The sequence below is a fragment of the Odontesthes bonariensis genome, chromosome 20, assembly GCF_027942865.1.
Source record: "Odontesthes bonariensis isolate fOdoBon6 chromosome 20, fOdoBon6.hap1, whole genome shotgun sequence".
NCBI classification, from domain to species: Eukaryota; Metazoa; Chordata; class Actinopteri; order Atheriniformes; family Atherinopsidae; genus Odontesthes; species Odontesthes bonariensis.
The window spans coordinates 4,860,586-4,878,355 of record NC_134525.1 but is presented as its reverse complement, the minus strand read 5'-3'; the positions used below and the strand labels follow the sequence as shown (position 1 = coordinate 4,878,355).

The following is a 17,770-nucleotide window of genomic DNA, read 5'->3' as shown; positions in this document are numbered from 1 at the left end:
CTCCAGGCTTCTTGAAGGACATCCCAAAGCTCTTCTTTGGATGTGGGCTGCCTTTTGTTCCGTTCTCTGCCAACATGATCCCACAGTGCTTCAGTAATGTTGAGCTCCGGGCCACCCTTCCATGGAGCCCATTTCTGATGAGGCTTGGGCCAACAGCAGATGGATCAGCTGAAGGTCCAGATGCATCTCTCAGCTCCTGTGTCAGGTCTTTGCTGGATGCTTTCCTCTTTCTTAAGGACATCACTTTCAGATCCTGTTCATCTGCTGTAGATAGTTCTTTAGGCCTGACACTTCTTCTTCTGTCCTCCACTTGTCCAGTTTCCTCAAATGTTTTAAGGACACACTGCACACCATGCTGAGATATGCCAAGTTTCCAGCTAACAGCTCTTTGGGAATCACCTTGTTGCTGCAGAAATCCTGTTTTCTGTCTGTCACACTGTGTTATCTTTGCTGTTTTTCATAGATGAAACAAATGATGTGTCTCTGTGACAGGCTGCTAGTAACAAAGTGCCTAAAGATCCAATTTAAAACAGTTTCTTTGCTAAGTTGTCTGTTCTGTGTCGACACAACACTGGTTCATCCCTTGAGTTAGGAGCCTTTTTTATGCTCGAATGATTCATAGGTCAGAGTTAAGTGGCTTAATAAACAAAAAAGGTACAAGGACTGGACTGAAAATTTGTGAAAAAGCAGCCAAAGACCAAAGAAAAACTTTTAAATACTTTCAGAAAGACTGGAAAACTATTGCTAAAACCATTCTAAAAGATTAGAAGAAAGTCTGGCTGCTTGGAAGAAAATATAAAGAAATGAGGGGAGGATCAAGACAACTCTAAGATGTGATGTAAGTTTTTGTTGTTGTTGTTTCAACTCCATAACATAATGATAAAGTATTCTACGTGCCTTTATTCCAAACTCAGGTCGTGTAAAAGGTGTTTTTCTAACTGTGAACCTTGGATCAGAGATCTGCAGCGAAGATATGAGCGTTCACAATGAACTATTGAAAGCTATCTGTGTTTTCTCAGAGCAGAAATGAAACAATCTCTCCAGGAGAAATTCAAAGAGTGAAAAGCTCTTGTTCTTCGGACCCGCCTCCTCCGCCTCCTCCACCTTCTCCTGCTCGCTGGGACGGGGAGGGTGAAAGTTAAGAAGTCAGCCCTCAGCCATTGTTCTTGTTCTGGAAGTTTGGGAACGGGTCGGGACGGCGCTGGTCGGGTACCGGACGGCGGTCTGTCGTTATGACGGGCTCCGGTCCGAAGCTTGGGGTCTTGCTGTTGGTGGCGGTTCTGCTGCAGACCGTGGTCGTCACCATTACCGTGCTGCACTTCAGTACAGCTCTCAACTCGGTAAGGAAAAAGTAAAGATGCGGAGACGCACGGAGGATTTTTACGCAGCGGCAGGCGTTGCGCACCGCGAGGTGGGCGCAAAACTGTGCGGCTTGTTGATGCGGCCATTAATCCGTCATTAATACCAAGTTGCAGTGTGTGTTGACACTTGCTAGAGAGGTGCAAGAGAAGTGCTTTTAATTAGTTTGAGCACTCTGGTTCTGCAGTTGCGCTCCAGAGCACAAATTGTACTCTTGTAATCTCTTTTTTTCTTTTGCACATGCAAGCACGGGCCACGCGCACAACTTTCACATTGAAATAATCCAGTTTCACGGGTTTTTCTTTGAGCAAAAGCAGGAACAGAGAGGAGGAGGAGGAAATAAAGAGGTCAGGCGCAGCAGAGGTGGACTGCAGCTATTTTATGATTAGCTGTGATTACCAGGCAGAGTTTCTGCAGAGCTGTGTGTGTGTGGGTGTCGTTTGCTTATTCAGTCCAGTGAAACTCTCAGGCTGTGTTTACAGCAATTAATCATTAACCAAATAAAATACAGCAACATTGTACGGGAAACGAAATCTAAGTGGATGAAAAGCAAAGAAAAGGGACACGTGCCAAGAAAGATTGTTGACTCGGGTTTGGAAGTTTAAATCTTGTTTAAGATATACCACAAGTTAACAAAAGAGCATTTCGAAGTAAACATCAGTTGTGCTCTTCCTCTTAATAATTTGTACTGACAAACAAAAGGAAACAGAAGGTAATAGCTCGGTCAGTGAGTTGAAAAGTTAGATGGTCTAACTAATATTTTCACCGCCACAGATGAAGGAGACGTTCGCCAGGAGCAGCGTTTCATGTCTCATGGGCTCTGACCTGCAGAGCATCACGGCTGTGCGAGGAGATCCGTGTTGGCAGGTCACACAGCAGCTTCACCTGCTCATTGAGAAGGTTTGAAATCACACACGTGGAGACACGCATTCATTTCCTTTGACAAAACACACTTTTAAGCCTCGCTTTGTATTATCCAGTATGACCTCACAACCCTGCAGCACAAAGTGAGCTGTTCATTTCAGCATTTATTTATGTTTTTCATGGGAATTAACGACTGATATTTTGGCAAACTGCTGAGGTTTCAAAACTTATTTTTTTTCCCCTGATCTGCTCTTTATCAAACCTTCCCACCCACTTAAATTTTGAAGACAAAAAAAACGCTGAAGGAGCTTTTTGTTATTCTTTCTATTTCAGTGATATGATGTAACCAGACTTTTTTTTTCTTTTTACATGTGGGAGTTTTTCCCTCTGTGATAACATTTTCATCTTCTTTATTAAGAAAATAGGAGATTAAAAAGAATCTTGAATCTAGAATAATGCCAACCTCATCTTTTACACTAAAAGACAGGGCAGTGAAGTCATCTTTATTATTATCATAATTTTTGGTGGCTTCCTGTGGGGGAAAAAAAGCTGAAATGATCCAAATCTCTGTCGCAGACATACAATGAGCTCCTTCATAGCTGGAGATGTGATCCGCTGTGGTCTAATCAGCACAGGAATGCATTCACCTGCCCCGCTCTGAAACACACACACACATAATTTGTCCAAATTCATATTTTCTTTTACTTGCTATTTGTGCATGTTCCTCTTCAGATTTTCTTCTTCCTCTGCATTTGCTGCTCTCTTTAATACCTCAAGTTGGCTATTTTTCCCACTCAGCTGGTTGATGAAATTTAGTTCAAAGATAAATATGAAGCTGGGTCATTTTGGCCAAAAATTTTGTTTAAATGTTTTACCATATGATGCATGTGAAACCCTATTTTTAAACCTTGTGACTTTTTCCAGACATTTCCTTTATCTGTTTGGTTCACATCAATAAAACAGAACCGGCAGCAAAGTCAAAATTGTTTATTTCATGTTCATCATATTAGTTTGTGTGCAAATCTAAGCTGTTTTCAGTAACTTGGCAGCTGTTTAGTTGTAAACCAAAACAGTAGGATTTACTTGGAAATAATATGCTGCTGGATTAAATTTTATTGTTTAAATTATGTCCTAAAATCCATTTGATAAATATTTCACTCAAAACTGCAAATGTGTCAGAGGACCAGAGTCTGATATGTGGGAAGAATCCATTTGACAGAGGTTGAGATGTTTCAGTAGTTGATTGTCTAACAGTAACGAGAGGAATCCTGCCAGCTTTGCTAAAAATATCCAGAAATATGTTTTTTTAAGCATTCAGTGGCTAAACATGAGGGAGAAATTCAATCATACCATAAACATTTGGATGATTGGGACTGTAGTTTTCTTTCCATAAGTGAGTGTTGTTCAAAGAGTTTCTCAGCTGAAGAAACATTCACTGTTAATGAGCTGCAGATGATTAGTAAATTATCTGAAACGGAGGTTATGAATTAAGAATCCTGTTCTGAAAGATAGAATTTTTCACAATTGCAAAGAAGTTGGGATGCTGTGTAAAATGTAAATAAGAAGAATTCACAATAGCACATATCAAATGTTGAAAGTATGCCATTTTATTGTTTCATTACAAATATATCCTCATCTTGAATTTTCTGGCAGCAACACGTCTCAAAAAAGTTGGGAAGGGGCAACAAAAGGCTGAAAAAAGTAAGCGTTACTAAAAAGAAACAGCTGGAGGAACATGTTGCAACTAATTAGGTTAACTGGCAACAGGTCAGTAACATGGTTGGGTAGAAAAAGAGCATCTTAGGGAGACAGAGTCTCTCAGAAGTAAAGAAGATGAACAGAGGTTCAACAATCTGCAAACAACTGTGTCTACAAATTGTGGAGGAATTCCAGAAAATTGATCCTCAGACTTTGAATATTCCATCATCTACAGACCATAATATCATTAAAAATATACTATAAATAATCTGGAAAGGCTCCATCAATGCTGAAAGGTATATACAGGTTTAAGAGCAACATATGATGCCATCCAGACACCGTCTTCTTCAGGGAAGGCCTTGCTGACCTGCCTGCAGTCCAGATGTTTCACCACCTGAAGACATCTAAAATACAACAAAGAAGACCCAGGACTGCTGAGCAGCTGGAATCCTCTATCAGACAAGAATGGGACAACAGTCCTCTCCCAAAGGTCCAGCAGCTGGGCTCCTCAGTTCCAGATGTTTATGAGACATGTTGCTTCCATCACATTTAAGCTGAGCGAATATTTTTGCATTAAAATAGAAAACCATCTCACTTTCAACACTTATGTTAAGTTTCTGGAACTCAATGTTTTGGTTTCACAACTACAATATCCTGCAGGTATTTTCATCTCTGTTCATGCAGATGTGAGAATTACAGTCTGAGTCACTCCAGGAAGCTTTTGACTAACTTAATGTAGGTAAATTCAGTTCATGTCCTGTTTTGTTTTGTTGGCATCCGCTGAACACTGAAGTGAAACTTATCTCCTTCTTACATAAATGTTTTGCAATCGCTGTCATGTCATCTTAGGGAACAAACATTTTTATCTTTTAAAAGACAACTTGTTTTTGCCTTCAGAGTCTTTGAAAGTACCTCTCTTTTTTTTTCCCCTAATCTGTCTTGCATTTCTTAACTGACAGCAGATTTACAGAGAAAGAACTTTTCATCAATTTGGCCAAAGTTGCCAATTTAAATGGGTAAAGGAACGTAAAACACAAGGAACAGGGAGAGGAGTCGATTTCCAGGAAAAGATCTGTTACCAGTCTGAACATGAAGGCTTCTTTTTATTCTCTGGAGTAATCTTCCTTGTCCTGATGTCAGCACATTTTCAGGGTCAAAGTCAAATAACAGGCGGCTGGCAGGGCTCTGGAATGAGCCGATTGCTCTCTCCTGCAGATAAAGACTGACACTGAAACTCTCTGGCATGGTTAATTGAGCATCCCTTCTTATGTTTCTCTTGTTTTGGACTGGAGCCACTTTCAGTTATATTCTAACTTTAACGTGTTAAAAGGAAAAAGTTTGTGGGAAACTTCACTTGTGTTTGTTGAGGTATGGCTGTGTCACGGGACTGCTGTAACCAGCAAAGCATCAAACGCCTATTTGTGTATTTCTTAATAATCATCTGCAACTTTTCCACCTGCAGTCTCTCTCTCAGCGTTACCAAAGGCAGATTTCATCAGCAGTGAGAGGTGAGAAAACTTAAGCACTGCATACAAATTGACCTAGAACCCACTAAATAATGATAATAAAAAGATATTGCAATTTGTGATTGGTGTTAATTGTTTTTAAAGTTATTTTTCGTCCGTTTTTCCTCACCTTAGATGAAGTATCTCGGGTTCTGCCCTCACTTGTGATGGAGGATAGGGCTTCAGCTCGCCCAAAAGTCGCAGCTCATGTCACGGGCAGCTTCGTGCTCAAACTGGAGCAAGAGGAAGGAGGTGGGTCCAAAACTGAACCAGATTATGATTTTTAAAAAAGGGGGAAATCAATAAAAATGCATGTTTATTGTGAGAGATGCATTTGGATTGGTTTTGGCAAGTTAAAGGCCACGTTCTAAGTTAGAATACAATAGAGTAACCTTTATTATCCCACGAGTTAGAAAATGACGTGTTATTAAATAAGTTGAATAAATCAGAAAAAATGCCATGTCACACATTTTTAAAGGTTCATAGTATAGAATGTAGTGACATCTAGTGGTAAAACTGCAGATTGCAAACACTAGAATTTTAGCCACTAATTAGTGTGGACACCTAAAATTTGATCCAGTTTCATGTGTTTGATACGTTTTAACTACTGCTGCCACAGTTCATCTTTTAACATGTTAACACAAGATCCATTTGATACCTTAAAAATTGACTTTCTGTTTGGTTTTAGTTACAGAAAACGAGGTGGCTTTGCAACAAACTTTATTTTGAACAGTACTTTATGCATGTTACAGCAATAAAAACTTAGATTATCAGCTTTATTAACTAAATACCAGCTTTCCTAACACCCACTGGCTCTCTGGAGTCACTACGAGCAACAACAATCTTTATCATAAGGTGTCTTATCACCAAACTAAAACACTATCCTCAGCTATACTGACACGGAAAACATTACCACACATTCATAAATGAAAACAGCTGCCTTAGTCGTCAAAACATTGCTAAATCAACGACAGAACTGAAACATTAAAAGTCCCACGATCCTCTCACCACTGACTGAAAACCTTGTGGTTTGCTGCGGTACAACATGATTTATGTTCGGTGTCAGCTGTATTTGCCAGAGCGTTGTTTGCCGACCATCATGCAAATCCAGACGAAGAACTTGCTCTTTAGCTACTCTTTCCTCTCATGCCAGTGGGAGACACATCTCAGACCAACAATGTTATTCCTGTTGATGTGACAGAGATGATAGACACATTTGGGACTAATCTGGGCTACTTTTCACGCTTAACGCACAGTTACGGCACTGGCCAGTGTTATGTGGCTCAGGCGTGGGTTATGGCTTGTGTTGTATTGGCCAGATGAGGCCCAGATGTCATAACCTGGCTTTGAATATGGGGTATGACAAGTATAAGGTCAAAGCTTGGACCATGTGTGATGGGTATATGGATGAATTTAGACGGCCACACTCACCCTGAGTCAACACTGTCAGTGAGGACCAAATGTGTTCCAAAGAAAGCTGCAGATTTCGGTCATGTTGCGGCCAAACATTCTTTGATGGAATGATCTGCACCACTCGATCAAAACCATGTCAAATTCCAGTCAATCATCTAACTGTTCTAGGTGCAGCATGCAATCAAGTACTGTTTAAGTGATCTTTTCTAGAAACTGCAGCCTCTAACTGTCTCAGTGTGTCTTCAGTGAAGCTTGTCACATAGCCTGGCTGCTAGTTTGATTTTATTGTTTGGACAATCAAATCAGACCACTGAACACAATAAACAACATTTGGATAAGTTATTCTGGAACCTGAAACTAATTATGAATGATCCAGCGGCCTCTGTCAATGGTTTTATCATTTTGAAGAAATTTAATCAAGAAATAGAATACATTTGTGATTTGATTTGTGATTAATTACATAGAATAAATTAAATTTGAATGCCAACCTCTTTACAAGCCCTAATTTTGACTCATTGTCTCATAACTGACTGGTCAAAAGTTGCTTTGGTGGAAAATGGGGTATGATATGAGTCCCAGGAAGTCTATGTGAAGTAACCAACAAGTCAGTTTCATCTCTAAAGCCTGAATTTGCCACTTTGGCTCTAAAACCTTCATCAATATACAACTTTTGCGGATTTTGAATAAAAAATATCTTCAGAAGCTTGTCAGACACCCAAACGTGTTACAATTCTGTTAAGTCATCATTGTGGCAAATGTATTTTGTCATGATGATCTTAAAGTCTACAGAAGTAGGGGCCCCCCTCTCCACCTCTTCAAAAGCTCAGAGAGTTTTTGTCACCAATAAGACCAGAGACAGAGTGCAGATTTGAAGGCAGAGGAGCCTCAGAGACTGGTGTTCAAAGTCTTGGGTGGAACCAGTTGTTGTTGTTGTTGTTTTCTGCCTTTCAATAGATATTTGGTTCTAATTAAGCTACAAACCTACATGGTTTGGATTAGAAAAAAAGTCCTATTTTGGGTTAAAACTGACTCTCTTTTACAAGGACACCAGCTGATATTTAACATTATTTGCACAGCTGCAGGAGGTCGCCTACACCATCGGGTTGGTTTCAGTTTATCGGTAATTAGAATGGACGATGATTTTCCCTCTAGCCCAAAAGCTGGTGTAGTTTGGCTGGCGTGAGGCATAATTAACCCTTTGTGAGGTCTTATCATTGTGTTTACTCCCCTTTTCCTACTGGTCAAAAATGACCCGCCATACCAAAGCCTCAAAATAAAGCAACTTAACTCTTTCGGTGCCATTGACGTCTATAGACGTCAATTTAAAAAAAAAATGTTCACTGCCAAAGACGTCAATTGCGTTTTTTACGGAGCGGGCTGGGGGACAATCTAGCGGAGTTCGTCACTAAATCTTAGGCTTGTAAACACTAAACAGAGAATATACTGGCAAAATTACCCGCTAGGTGGCAGCAGTGCCACTATGCACAAAAAAAAAAAGAGCTTGTTTTCTCAATTTTTTGGTGAAACCAACCTATGTTCTACTGTCTATCACTAAAAGACTGAAAATGGTAGAAACAAACTTTTTTTTCCTGATCAAAGAAGAGAGTCTACTCTTTCTTTTGGTAATTTCGGTGTGTACATAGTCATAAGACACACTTTTCTGTGGGTCTTGGAAAATCAGTCAAAATACTGAAAAACACTTGGCAGTATGGGTGGCTCTGAACTGAAAATGGCTGGCAGCCAATGAGTTAATTGAATTTTAAATCCAAAATCTATTTTGTATGATGAAACCACCTGTTATTTATCTATTCAACTCAATTCAATACATCTTTTATCATGTATTTTTTGTTACGCAATACAAAAAGATAATCACCAGTTTTCAGGATTACACTTTTTTTTTTTTTTTTTTACCACAAACCAACTGTCAGTTGGACCAACAGTTTTCTTGTTTTCTCAGTTTTCTTTTACATGATAAAGGTTTATTATTGCTATTATATAAATGTGAAGTAATTACTTCTGAATTAATTATATTGAAAGGGAAAAAAACTGAACTTTTTTCTGGTGTTTAAATGTTTTTATAATTCACGGGTCAAAAATGACCCATAAGACAATCTTTGTCCCCTAGTGGTGTACAGCCCACATGGAAACATAAACAAAAATAAAGTATGACTTTTTCTAATGATTGGGTCCCTTTAGGAAAAGTCACAAAATTTCAAGGTGGAAAAAGATAGTTTAAGGTATTTGTTCTACAGCTAAACATGGTAGTGGGTCACTTTTGACCCGCAAGACAACAGGAGGGTTAAGAAAGTAATAAAAGGTGGTCATGACCGGATGATTATGTAACATGTGAAACAGGTGGTTTGCTGGAGGCGTCGAACTTGGCATCTTGCAGTGCCGTTAGAAAACAAAGCCTTGGGTTACTCTGAATGTGTTTGTTTGTTTTAGCTCCAATCTCTGCTGGGCAACAAGTTAAAGGTCAGAAGATCTCCTGGTGGGAAGGGCAGAAGGGGCTGGCATTTCTCCACGGTGTCCAGCTGGTGGACGGGGAACTGGTGGTGTCACAGCCAGGCCTCTACTACATCTACGCCCAGACCTATTTCAGACACACCCACTCCCCGGAGGAGGAGGAGGGTGAGGAGGGCGAGGGGGCAGAGGACAGGGGGCAACCCCTACTGCAATACGTTTACAAAAAGGTGAGGCACCCTTTTCCAGCTCCGTTTCTCTGTATCATCACCATATGCTGCTGTTTTAAAATGCTCTGCTTTGACCTGACTGTAACCTGTCAGCTGACACTGTGTTGAGTCCTTGACTCAAACGCTGTTGTGAGTCATTTGAACAAACGTTTACGAAAATCTAGAATGTTTTGACCGCATTATGTCTGCAAATCTGTTTGTAGCGCCTTAGTTTCTGTTGCACAGAGCACAGCAGGCCGATGATTCACACGACTGCGTGATGGATGGGGGTGGGCTTTGAGTCTGACTGGTTAAATCGAATGACTAAGGCAAAGCCAGACAGTGAGCGTGTGCTGCCACTAAGAAGTCCAAAAGCTATTACAATTGAAAAATGAATAGTGTAGTCAGCATGATTTTATATGGGTCCCTGTTATTCAAATGTTTTTGCCAGATAAACATCGACAAAAGATGCAAATAAGGTGAGTTAGATCAGGGAAATGGGTAAGGAAACTTTTGGCCATAAAAATGTTAGTGTTTCTTAAGTGCTGGTGTTAATGATCTCTTTTGTGTAGGCTTTACAACTTTATAAAACAACCAGTTTTATGACAAATTGTAAAAGTTTAAATGTGAGTAGTGAAGTCCCGCTGCAACTACTAGTTAAAGTGGCCAGATATCACAGAGAGAACGTGGGCTGCTGCTTAAAAAGGCCCCCAGATGATTTAAGTCAGCCACACAGACTCCCCACATGTGTGGGTTCTGGTTTGTGTTTTTTTTTTGTTTGTTTTCCACCGCTGGGGTCATAATTGAGACAGATGTTGGGGAAATTTATATCGTCTCCCAAGAGGTTAACTCTTGGAGCACAAGACTGAGGAAGGCAAAATCATTCACTGAGAATGTTTTGATTCATTAGAAACTAGTTCTTGGAGATATTTTTGGCCATGTAAGGTACCAGCTCACCATCCAACTGTGTTTCTGATCAATCAGCTACAGGACAGCTGGATCTGTCAAAAAGGGGTTGGTTTTTGTGGGTTTTCAGTGCCAGATGGATGACTCCTTTAACCACGAGCGCTTTCACTGAACTCATAACCTGCTCCAACCTGTTACTTATTTTGTTTTCTATTTCTGTAACTATTCTGTGAGCTGAGAGAATAAGATGAGCATGTAAACTGTAGAGCCGCACAGAAATGTGGAAAAAGTACACCTTCTTTCAGCTTTAAGGCTACGTGCCCACGACAACGGTAACGACAGATAAACGCAGAACATTTCAACAGATGTGCCTATCTTGCACACGGCGACGGCGTTTTTAGGAGTTCAAAACGGAGAAAACGCAAACGCCCTCCAGAGTGGAGATCTTGAAAACGATCCAACCTGTCGTCGCCGTAGGAACAGTTCAAAACACAGAAGTGCGTTTCTTGCACACGTTAAGTGGGTAGTTCTCCATGAACGACTCACATATCTCACTATATTTATTTTGGACACTCTCCCAATCCACATTATCCACTGCCTTCCTGGCTTTGTAGTTCAGTGTCGTGTTCAGGAGCAACTGGACCTCATCATCTGTCAAAAACAAAGTTTGAAGGCGTACTGTTGTTGCCGCCGCGCTTCACCATTTTCTTCCAACTGACGCGGAGGAAGTAGCCACAAAACAGGCATTTCTCATATTTATTAATATATAACAATATAACTCATATAACAATACCAAAGGTATTGTTGCTACTGCCACCTACGTCCGGGGCGTGCATACTACATCGGCAAACTGCGAGTTTTATACGTTTTCCCTGTTCCCATGGGTAGACAGATATCCACCCCAAGACGCTCGTGAGAACGCAGATAAATTGTGGAGGAAAAAAACGGACATCTGCGTTTATGCTTCAGAGCGTTGTCGTGGGCACGTAGCCTAAGATTTTATGTATCGGGGTTTTTAAAACGAATGGTCTGATTCTCATCAAGTGTTAAAATGAGGTAATCTCAGATGAACAACAACACATGAACTATTACACTGTGTAATTGTTATAACTAAATCCAACAGCTAGTCAAACCACTTCAGCAGCAATAACTTGAAGTAATAATGGTCTCATCTGTCCAAAGGACATTGGGCCTCATGCAAGAACATTTTCGTATTTTTATTCTAAATTTCTCTCACTTTTTTCGTATGAAGGTCTCGTACGAACACGCCACGTCAGATTCAACAAACGCTCTTAACTTCGGAAAAAGTGTGTAAACGACCTGCGTAAATGATGAATCCCACCTGTGCGTATCTAAGTTCACGTGCACGAGGATAGTAGATTTGCATACTCCATGCCCAAAATAATACCATATAAGGCTGTGCTTCCTCGCTCCTGTGCCAGGAAGTGTTGAGTGTTGAGTCATGAGAATGACATCAAGGCGCAAAAAGAACAACTTTAGGGGCTCTGAGACTCAAGTTCTGCTTTCAGAGATCCAAAAAGGAAAATCTGTCATTTTTAGCAGCATCAGCAGTGGAATTACGGGACCTGCTAAAGCGAAGAAATGGGAAGCAATTACGAGTGCTGTTTATTGTCACCTGTAGTTCGCAATGTCACCGAAATAAAAAAAATAAATGGTTTGACATGAAAATGGCTTAAAAAAAAACGTCTCGCCATGGGCAGGCGATCGATGACTGCAACTAAAGCCGTGCAGTTGTTGCCTCATCATGATGGCACTTTGATGGGGTGGTCCATGAGGGGGGTCTTCTGGCACCACACCTTCTGGTCTGCCTGGGCTGGTTCAGGTAGTGGGAGATCCAATCTCCCTCTGAAAGGTTCCAGTGGCCAAAAATCCAAGGGTGGTGAGGACCTGGACGTGTGGTGGAATTGGGTTTGATCGGCGTGTTTTTCTCTGGAGTTGTGGCTCTAGAAAGCTGCATATTTGCAGTAGCACAGTCTTTGGGAATCTAAATCGCGATGTCAGCCATTCGTCTCGTCTGTCTCCACACGGTCTCTTCCAAGAGCCTGACGCACTAAGGCATCCAAAAGTAGCAAGTCAGCCGCTGCGCTTCCCGTTACAGATTCAAATTAACCTTCAATTAGTGCATAATTTAAGTCAAACAGAATAATGTCAGCATCATTATGGGGTATAATGTATATATTTATTTATGTTTTTGCTTCAAAGTAATTAAATATAAAATCCATTAGTCAAGCAAACTTGATTTGAATAACAGCGGACTATTTTACGAAACTCCTACGACAGGTCTGGATCACTCGTAAATTCTGTTCGTACCTGAAAGAAAACGTAAAATACGAAAAGATTGGTGAATGCGCAAATTCTCTTAAATCACTCCTACGGACGATTTAAGAACAAATCTGTGCGTACGAACGCTTCTTGCATGAGGCCCATTGTTCCAGAAGTTTTGTGGTTTGTTCAGATGTAACTTTAGCTCTGCTGCCATGTTCTTTTTAGAGAGAAGAGGCTTTCTCCTGCAGCCCTTCCAAACAAGCCATACTTGTTCAGTCTTTTTCTAACTGTGCTGTCATGAACTTTAACATTTAACATGCTAACTGAGGCCTGTGGAGTCTGAGATGTAGCTCTTGGGTTTTTCAAACTTTCACCTTCCCTCCTCTCTCTAGGTGAGCTCCTACACAGTCCCCATCCTGCTGATGAAGACGAGCCGGACCTCCTGCTGGTCCCGGGGTTCAGATTACTCTCTCCACTCCGCCCACCAGGGAGGGCTGTTCCCGCTCAGCACCGGCGACCGCCTGTTTGTGACTGTGACCAACGCCTCTGCTGTGGACATGAACGAGATGAGCAGCTTCTTCGGGGCGTTTCTCATCAGTTAGAGGATGGCACGCAGGACTCGGGATAAGAGGTCGGTCTGAGGAAATCTCCCAGAGGCACGACGGCATTTGAATTCTTTTTGAGGAATGCGTCTGCTTGGTAAAGCAACAAACTGCTAGACTTGATGGGAACGTGTGTCCTTGGTTTTCTCTTTCTTTAAATCATTATAAACTCAAGAACTTTGGCAACACTGGTTCTGTGGATGAAAAGGGAACATTTTAAAGAGCTAATCAAACTCCACAAGCTTGTATTTGAGTGAGTATGGACTCACTAAATAAAGTTTAGGATATCATCTAGGAATTTTAAAACTAATTTCCAAACCACCTGTCTTAAAGAGACTTTCCTCATATCCCAAATTCTTTGAGTGCTGATACAACTTTTAGCAGTTCTTACTACAAAACTCATATAAGGTACAGCTGGTGCAGAGTCAGGCAGAAATATATTCCAAGTTCACATTTTGTGTAAATGTCGCCAGATTGTGGCCTGTTCATTACAAACACGCATTTTCTTACTGTTTGCAAGTTGTTTTTGTCCACAGGTTTTCAGATAAGATGGAGTTTGTTTGAAGTTACAGCGTGGAGCAATGATGAAAATCTTTGGGCAAATTGTATCATTAAGAATTATGCTTCAATCAGTGCGAAACCGCTTTGCTTAGTGTAGTGTAGAATGGTTCATTCTAAGGTTTAATTACGGTAGAATAAACCTTTCTTACCCGTTTGTCCTGTGGGTCCTAACCAGGAGAACAGTCCTCGCCTTCTTCCGCCCTTTGAAATACGTACAATCGTAAAATGCACATAGAAGAAGAGTACTGTTCAGAGGATGATGGGGGGAAAATACGTGAGAGTAATCGGCGTCTGCAAGTGAAAATTGAGGGCACACATTTGAGAAAGGGAATATACTTTTATGTAATGTAAAAACAGGCCATGCTGCATAAATCAGCCTCCGCAAAGAAGCAAAAACAATAAGTGGCAAAGGCAGAAAACAAGAATAAATTTGGCTTTTCTCTTCCCTGAATAAGACCCTGAGAAATATGTTATAGAAGCAATTTGAGATGGTTGCTATCTCCAACTTGACCAGTAGGTGTCAGTAATTGTTACACACTGTTGCTTTCCTTTATTTGCTATTTTTTTGTTTGGAAAAAGCAACTGAGAGTTAGTTATGTTAGTAGAAGCGTTATTCATGAACATAAATATAGTTTAAAATGGAGCATTAAACTCACGAATCAGTTGGTTGCTGCACAGTTATTATCTACAAGGGGGTGCTGTTTAGTCGTTTCGGGCTCATGTGCTAATCTCAGCTACCTGGAGGAAATGACTGTACCGGAGTCTCCAAATTCAGACAACACAAATTGCACTGTTAAAAGTTCTGCAGTCATGATATCATTCCACTCACGCAAACGTCGGGATGTGTTTAAAGATGTACATATTCTTATATATATTTGGTGTGTGTTTTATTTTTTCAATAAGCAAATTTAGAGTCTGGAGCTCTTTTTGAACTCTCCTCTGCCCTAAATTTTCTCTCAACACGATGGAAGCCTGGGCTTAAAAAAGGCGATTTACAGTAAAGAGACTTGCTGCATTTGTTGACAGTCGTATTGGAAGATTAACTTTGTCTCTTACTTTGTGTGTTTTGCAGTAAAATTTAAAACACTGCAGCATTCAAGTGGTGTGTTTTTGTTGGCGGCAGCACTGCAGTCTCTCCCTCTGCCGTCAGTCTTCCAGCATGTTGGCTCGTCCACTGCAGCCCTCGTCCAAGCGCTTCATTCAATGCTCCCTAACGGTCGATATTCATGTTATGTTAGATTAACTGCAGATGGGACTTGCAAACTTGGAAAAACAGTTATTAACCTCTGCATCCACACAGCAGAAATACGTTTTCTTGTCTTAGGAGCTCTGGTGTCGTCCATATGGTGAGATGAACTGTTGCAGGAACCACAGATGATGCCCCAGGGGATAAGACAAAATTATTATCTATATAGATTTCTTATGTTAAGTTGTATCAGTGATTGAAACTGACTGAGCTTGAATGTACCCATGAAATCCTATGAGATGTCTTCAGATCCGTCTTCCTCCTAAATAACCTACACCAGCATGTGGCCCATCAATGACCAAAAAAAGGTAGTTTTCTAGGTAATCTATTGGAATTTTAGAGTTTATGTTCTGAAAAATAATTTTGAAAGGTGGATGATGCAGAACAGTTGGTGGTGTCTAATCAGACCACCAGAGTTGACCAATCAGGGCTTTTGTCGAGGGGGTGGCTGCCCTCCTGGCCTGCTTGTTTAGCATGTGCAATTATCTGGAAGTAAACAGCACTACCAAAGGAGTTTTCAGCCCCGCGACACATTAAAGTGACATGATAATAGATCCATGAACACAAAATCAACACAAGCAAACTCCATCAGCTGATGATGCTGCTGAAAGCCCCATGCCAAATCTATTGGTGGTCATAAAAACTTCTGCTTGGAACCTTAAAGTCGAGCATTAAGTTCGTCACACTCTCCTACAGTTCCAATGGGTATGGAAGATAAATCTGCTATTTTTTTCTCCAAAATGACATAAATTCAACATTTGCATCACTGTGTCTCTTTAATTCATTATACCTTTTTTTTTTTAAAGTGGTTATGTTTTGTTTTTTTTTATCCCAGGGCCAAACATGGTGTTAAAAGAATGTGACGGTTTAAAGTCTAGGTGATGTAATTTTGAGTTTTTACCTAAGAAACAGGTGACGTCCTCCTGCAGTGAGTCCTCTTGGTTTGCTGGAGCATCTGAGTAGCATCAAAAAGACACAACTGCACACAAATCAGGTTGTTTAAACCTTTGAGACATTGAATCGTTTGTCAAGACAGAAAACAGCTGAATGTGAATGTAAATAAAATGCGTTTGATTGTTTAAATGTGCAAAATAAAGACACTGTAAAAGAAGCAGCTGAATATATATTTCAGTGTTTGGCAGCAGCTGTGAGAGCAGCTTCTTCTTTGTTAACAATATGATGCAATGTTTCTTACCTCTATGAAGGTAAACGTGTATTTTTCCTGAAATAAAGTCCATTGTTCGAGCCAATAATTGATCTCCATTGACACTGAAACCCTGAACACTGAAATGAACTCTGACATACCTGCAATCAGCGATTTAATGTTTTCTTTTTTGAGAACGTGCTCTAATATTGCAGTCGTTACAGTTATTTAAGTTTCTCCATTAAAATTCAGTCTCTTGCAAACTTTCTTTAAGACATGTTTATACTTTATTATGTGTTGTGCCTGCAGTGAGATGTTTAAGGAAACCAAGGGAAACTAAGATTGGGTACAGTTATAGAGCCTTGGATTTCTCTATAACTATGAAAAACAAATCAATGTTGAAACAGAGAGATATTTGTATCAGTTTTTCATCTGGCCTTTATGATTCATTTTGGTGTCTGAAATCTATTTCAAAGAAATAAATTTCAAACAAAATGAGAAATTTGGCTTTAAGCAACATATAAACCACAATAAAGTCTGTCTTTTCAATCAGGCTAACAATAAAACCCATGAAAAAACTAAATGTAATCCCAGTGATTATGTTTTGTAGGAAGATAAAGAAATGAAAACATAGGACATAAAACTACTTTTTTAAACAGCTGCACATTCTGGCTTTGTAAAACAGACCTTTTTTCAGATCGAGCAAAGAAAATTATGGAATCACTTGGTAGTTTTAAGTGTAAATATGCAAACGAGTCTGCAGTTAAAAAGGAGTGTTGCACCAGCTTATTAATTGACCGGAAACATGGCCCCAACAAGAGAGGTTGTTGGTGGAAACAATGGAGAGGGTTATAAAAGCCTTTTTAAGAAGGAAATTCATCTCAGAGTGTGGCAAAAGATGCTGGTTGTTGCCAGTCAGCTGTGTCTAAAGTCCGGAGCAACTACAAAGGGACACATACAGGTCAAATATCTAAAAATATGATGTATAAAAATAGAAAAATGTGCAACAAATGGACACAAACAGGATTTAGTGTTTGTGACCCAACAGTCTGAAACCAGCTGAAGGAAAGGGGATTTCAATCCAGAAAAGCCAAACATAAACCATCATTAACACCTAAAGAGAAGAAAGTGATATTCAAAAATGGATCTCCGATCTGTGTTGGACCAGGAGGTGATGCTGGAACTGTAGTTTGGTCCAGTGAAGCATAAAGACGACTGCCTGAAGAAAAGAAAGCACATTTCCACCATCACTGATGATGTGAGGTTGATGTCAGATAAAAGACCAGGGGAGATGGCAGCCATTAATTACCTCTACAGGAAATGAACAGGTGGACCCTGAAACCTTGGACACTTTTGTTGACGCTGAGGTAATCTTTCAGGATGATTACGCCCCTCACCGCAGACCAAAGAGCATTCAAACTTTTCTTCAGGCAAAGAGAACTCAATGACACGGCCAGCAAACAGTCTCCATCCCAATCAGTTCAAATTTATGGTGGAAACTGAAACAAAAGAGG

General features: G+C 40.3%; 1 protein-coding gene across 1 annotated transcript; it reads left to right on the top strand.

The window, feature by feature from the left end:
- Positions 1-1,117: 1,117 nt before the first annotated feature.
- tnfsf10 (TNF superfamily member 10) lies at positions 1,118-16,529 on the top strand. Its single transcript, XM_075452197.1, has 6 exons — positions 1,118-1,340; positions 2,134-2,259; positions 5,384-5,429; positions 5,562-5,678; positions 9,285-9,532; positions 13,096-16,529. The coding sequence occupies exons 1-6, from the start codon at positions 1,233-1,235 to the stop codon at positions 13,303-13,305; spliced, it is 855 nt and encodes a 284-aa protein (XP_075308312.1). The 5' UTR covers positions 1,118-1,232; the 3' UTR covers positions 13,306-16,529.
- Positions 16,530-17,770: the final 1,241 nt, after the last annotated feature.

What these genes read in the sequence shown, in the direction of transcription:
- tnfsf10 (XM_075452197.1), top strand. Translation starts at nt 1,233, where the DNA reads ATGACGGGCTCCGGTCCGAAGCTTGGGGTCTTGCTGTTGGTGGCGGTT. An exon ending in ACTGGAGCAAGAGGAAGGAG is followed by an intron (nt 5,679 to 9,284) that starts GTGGGTCCAAAA and finishes TGTTTGTTTTAG; the next exon opens with CTCCAATCTCTGCTGGGCAA. An exon ending in TGCAATACGTTTACAAAAAG is followed by an intron (nt 9,533 to 13,095) that starts GTGAGGCACCCT and finishes TCCTCTCTCTAG; the next exon opens with GTGAGCTCCTACACAGTCCC.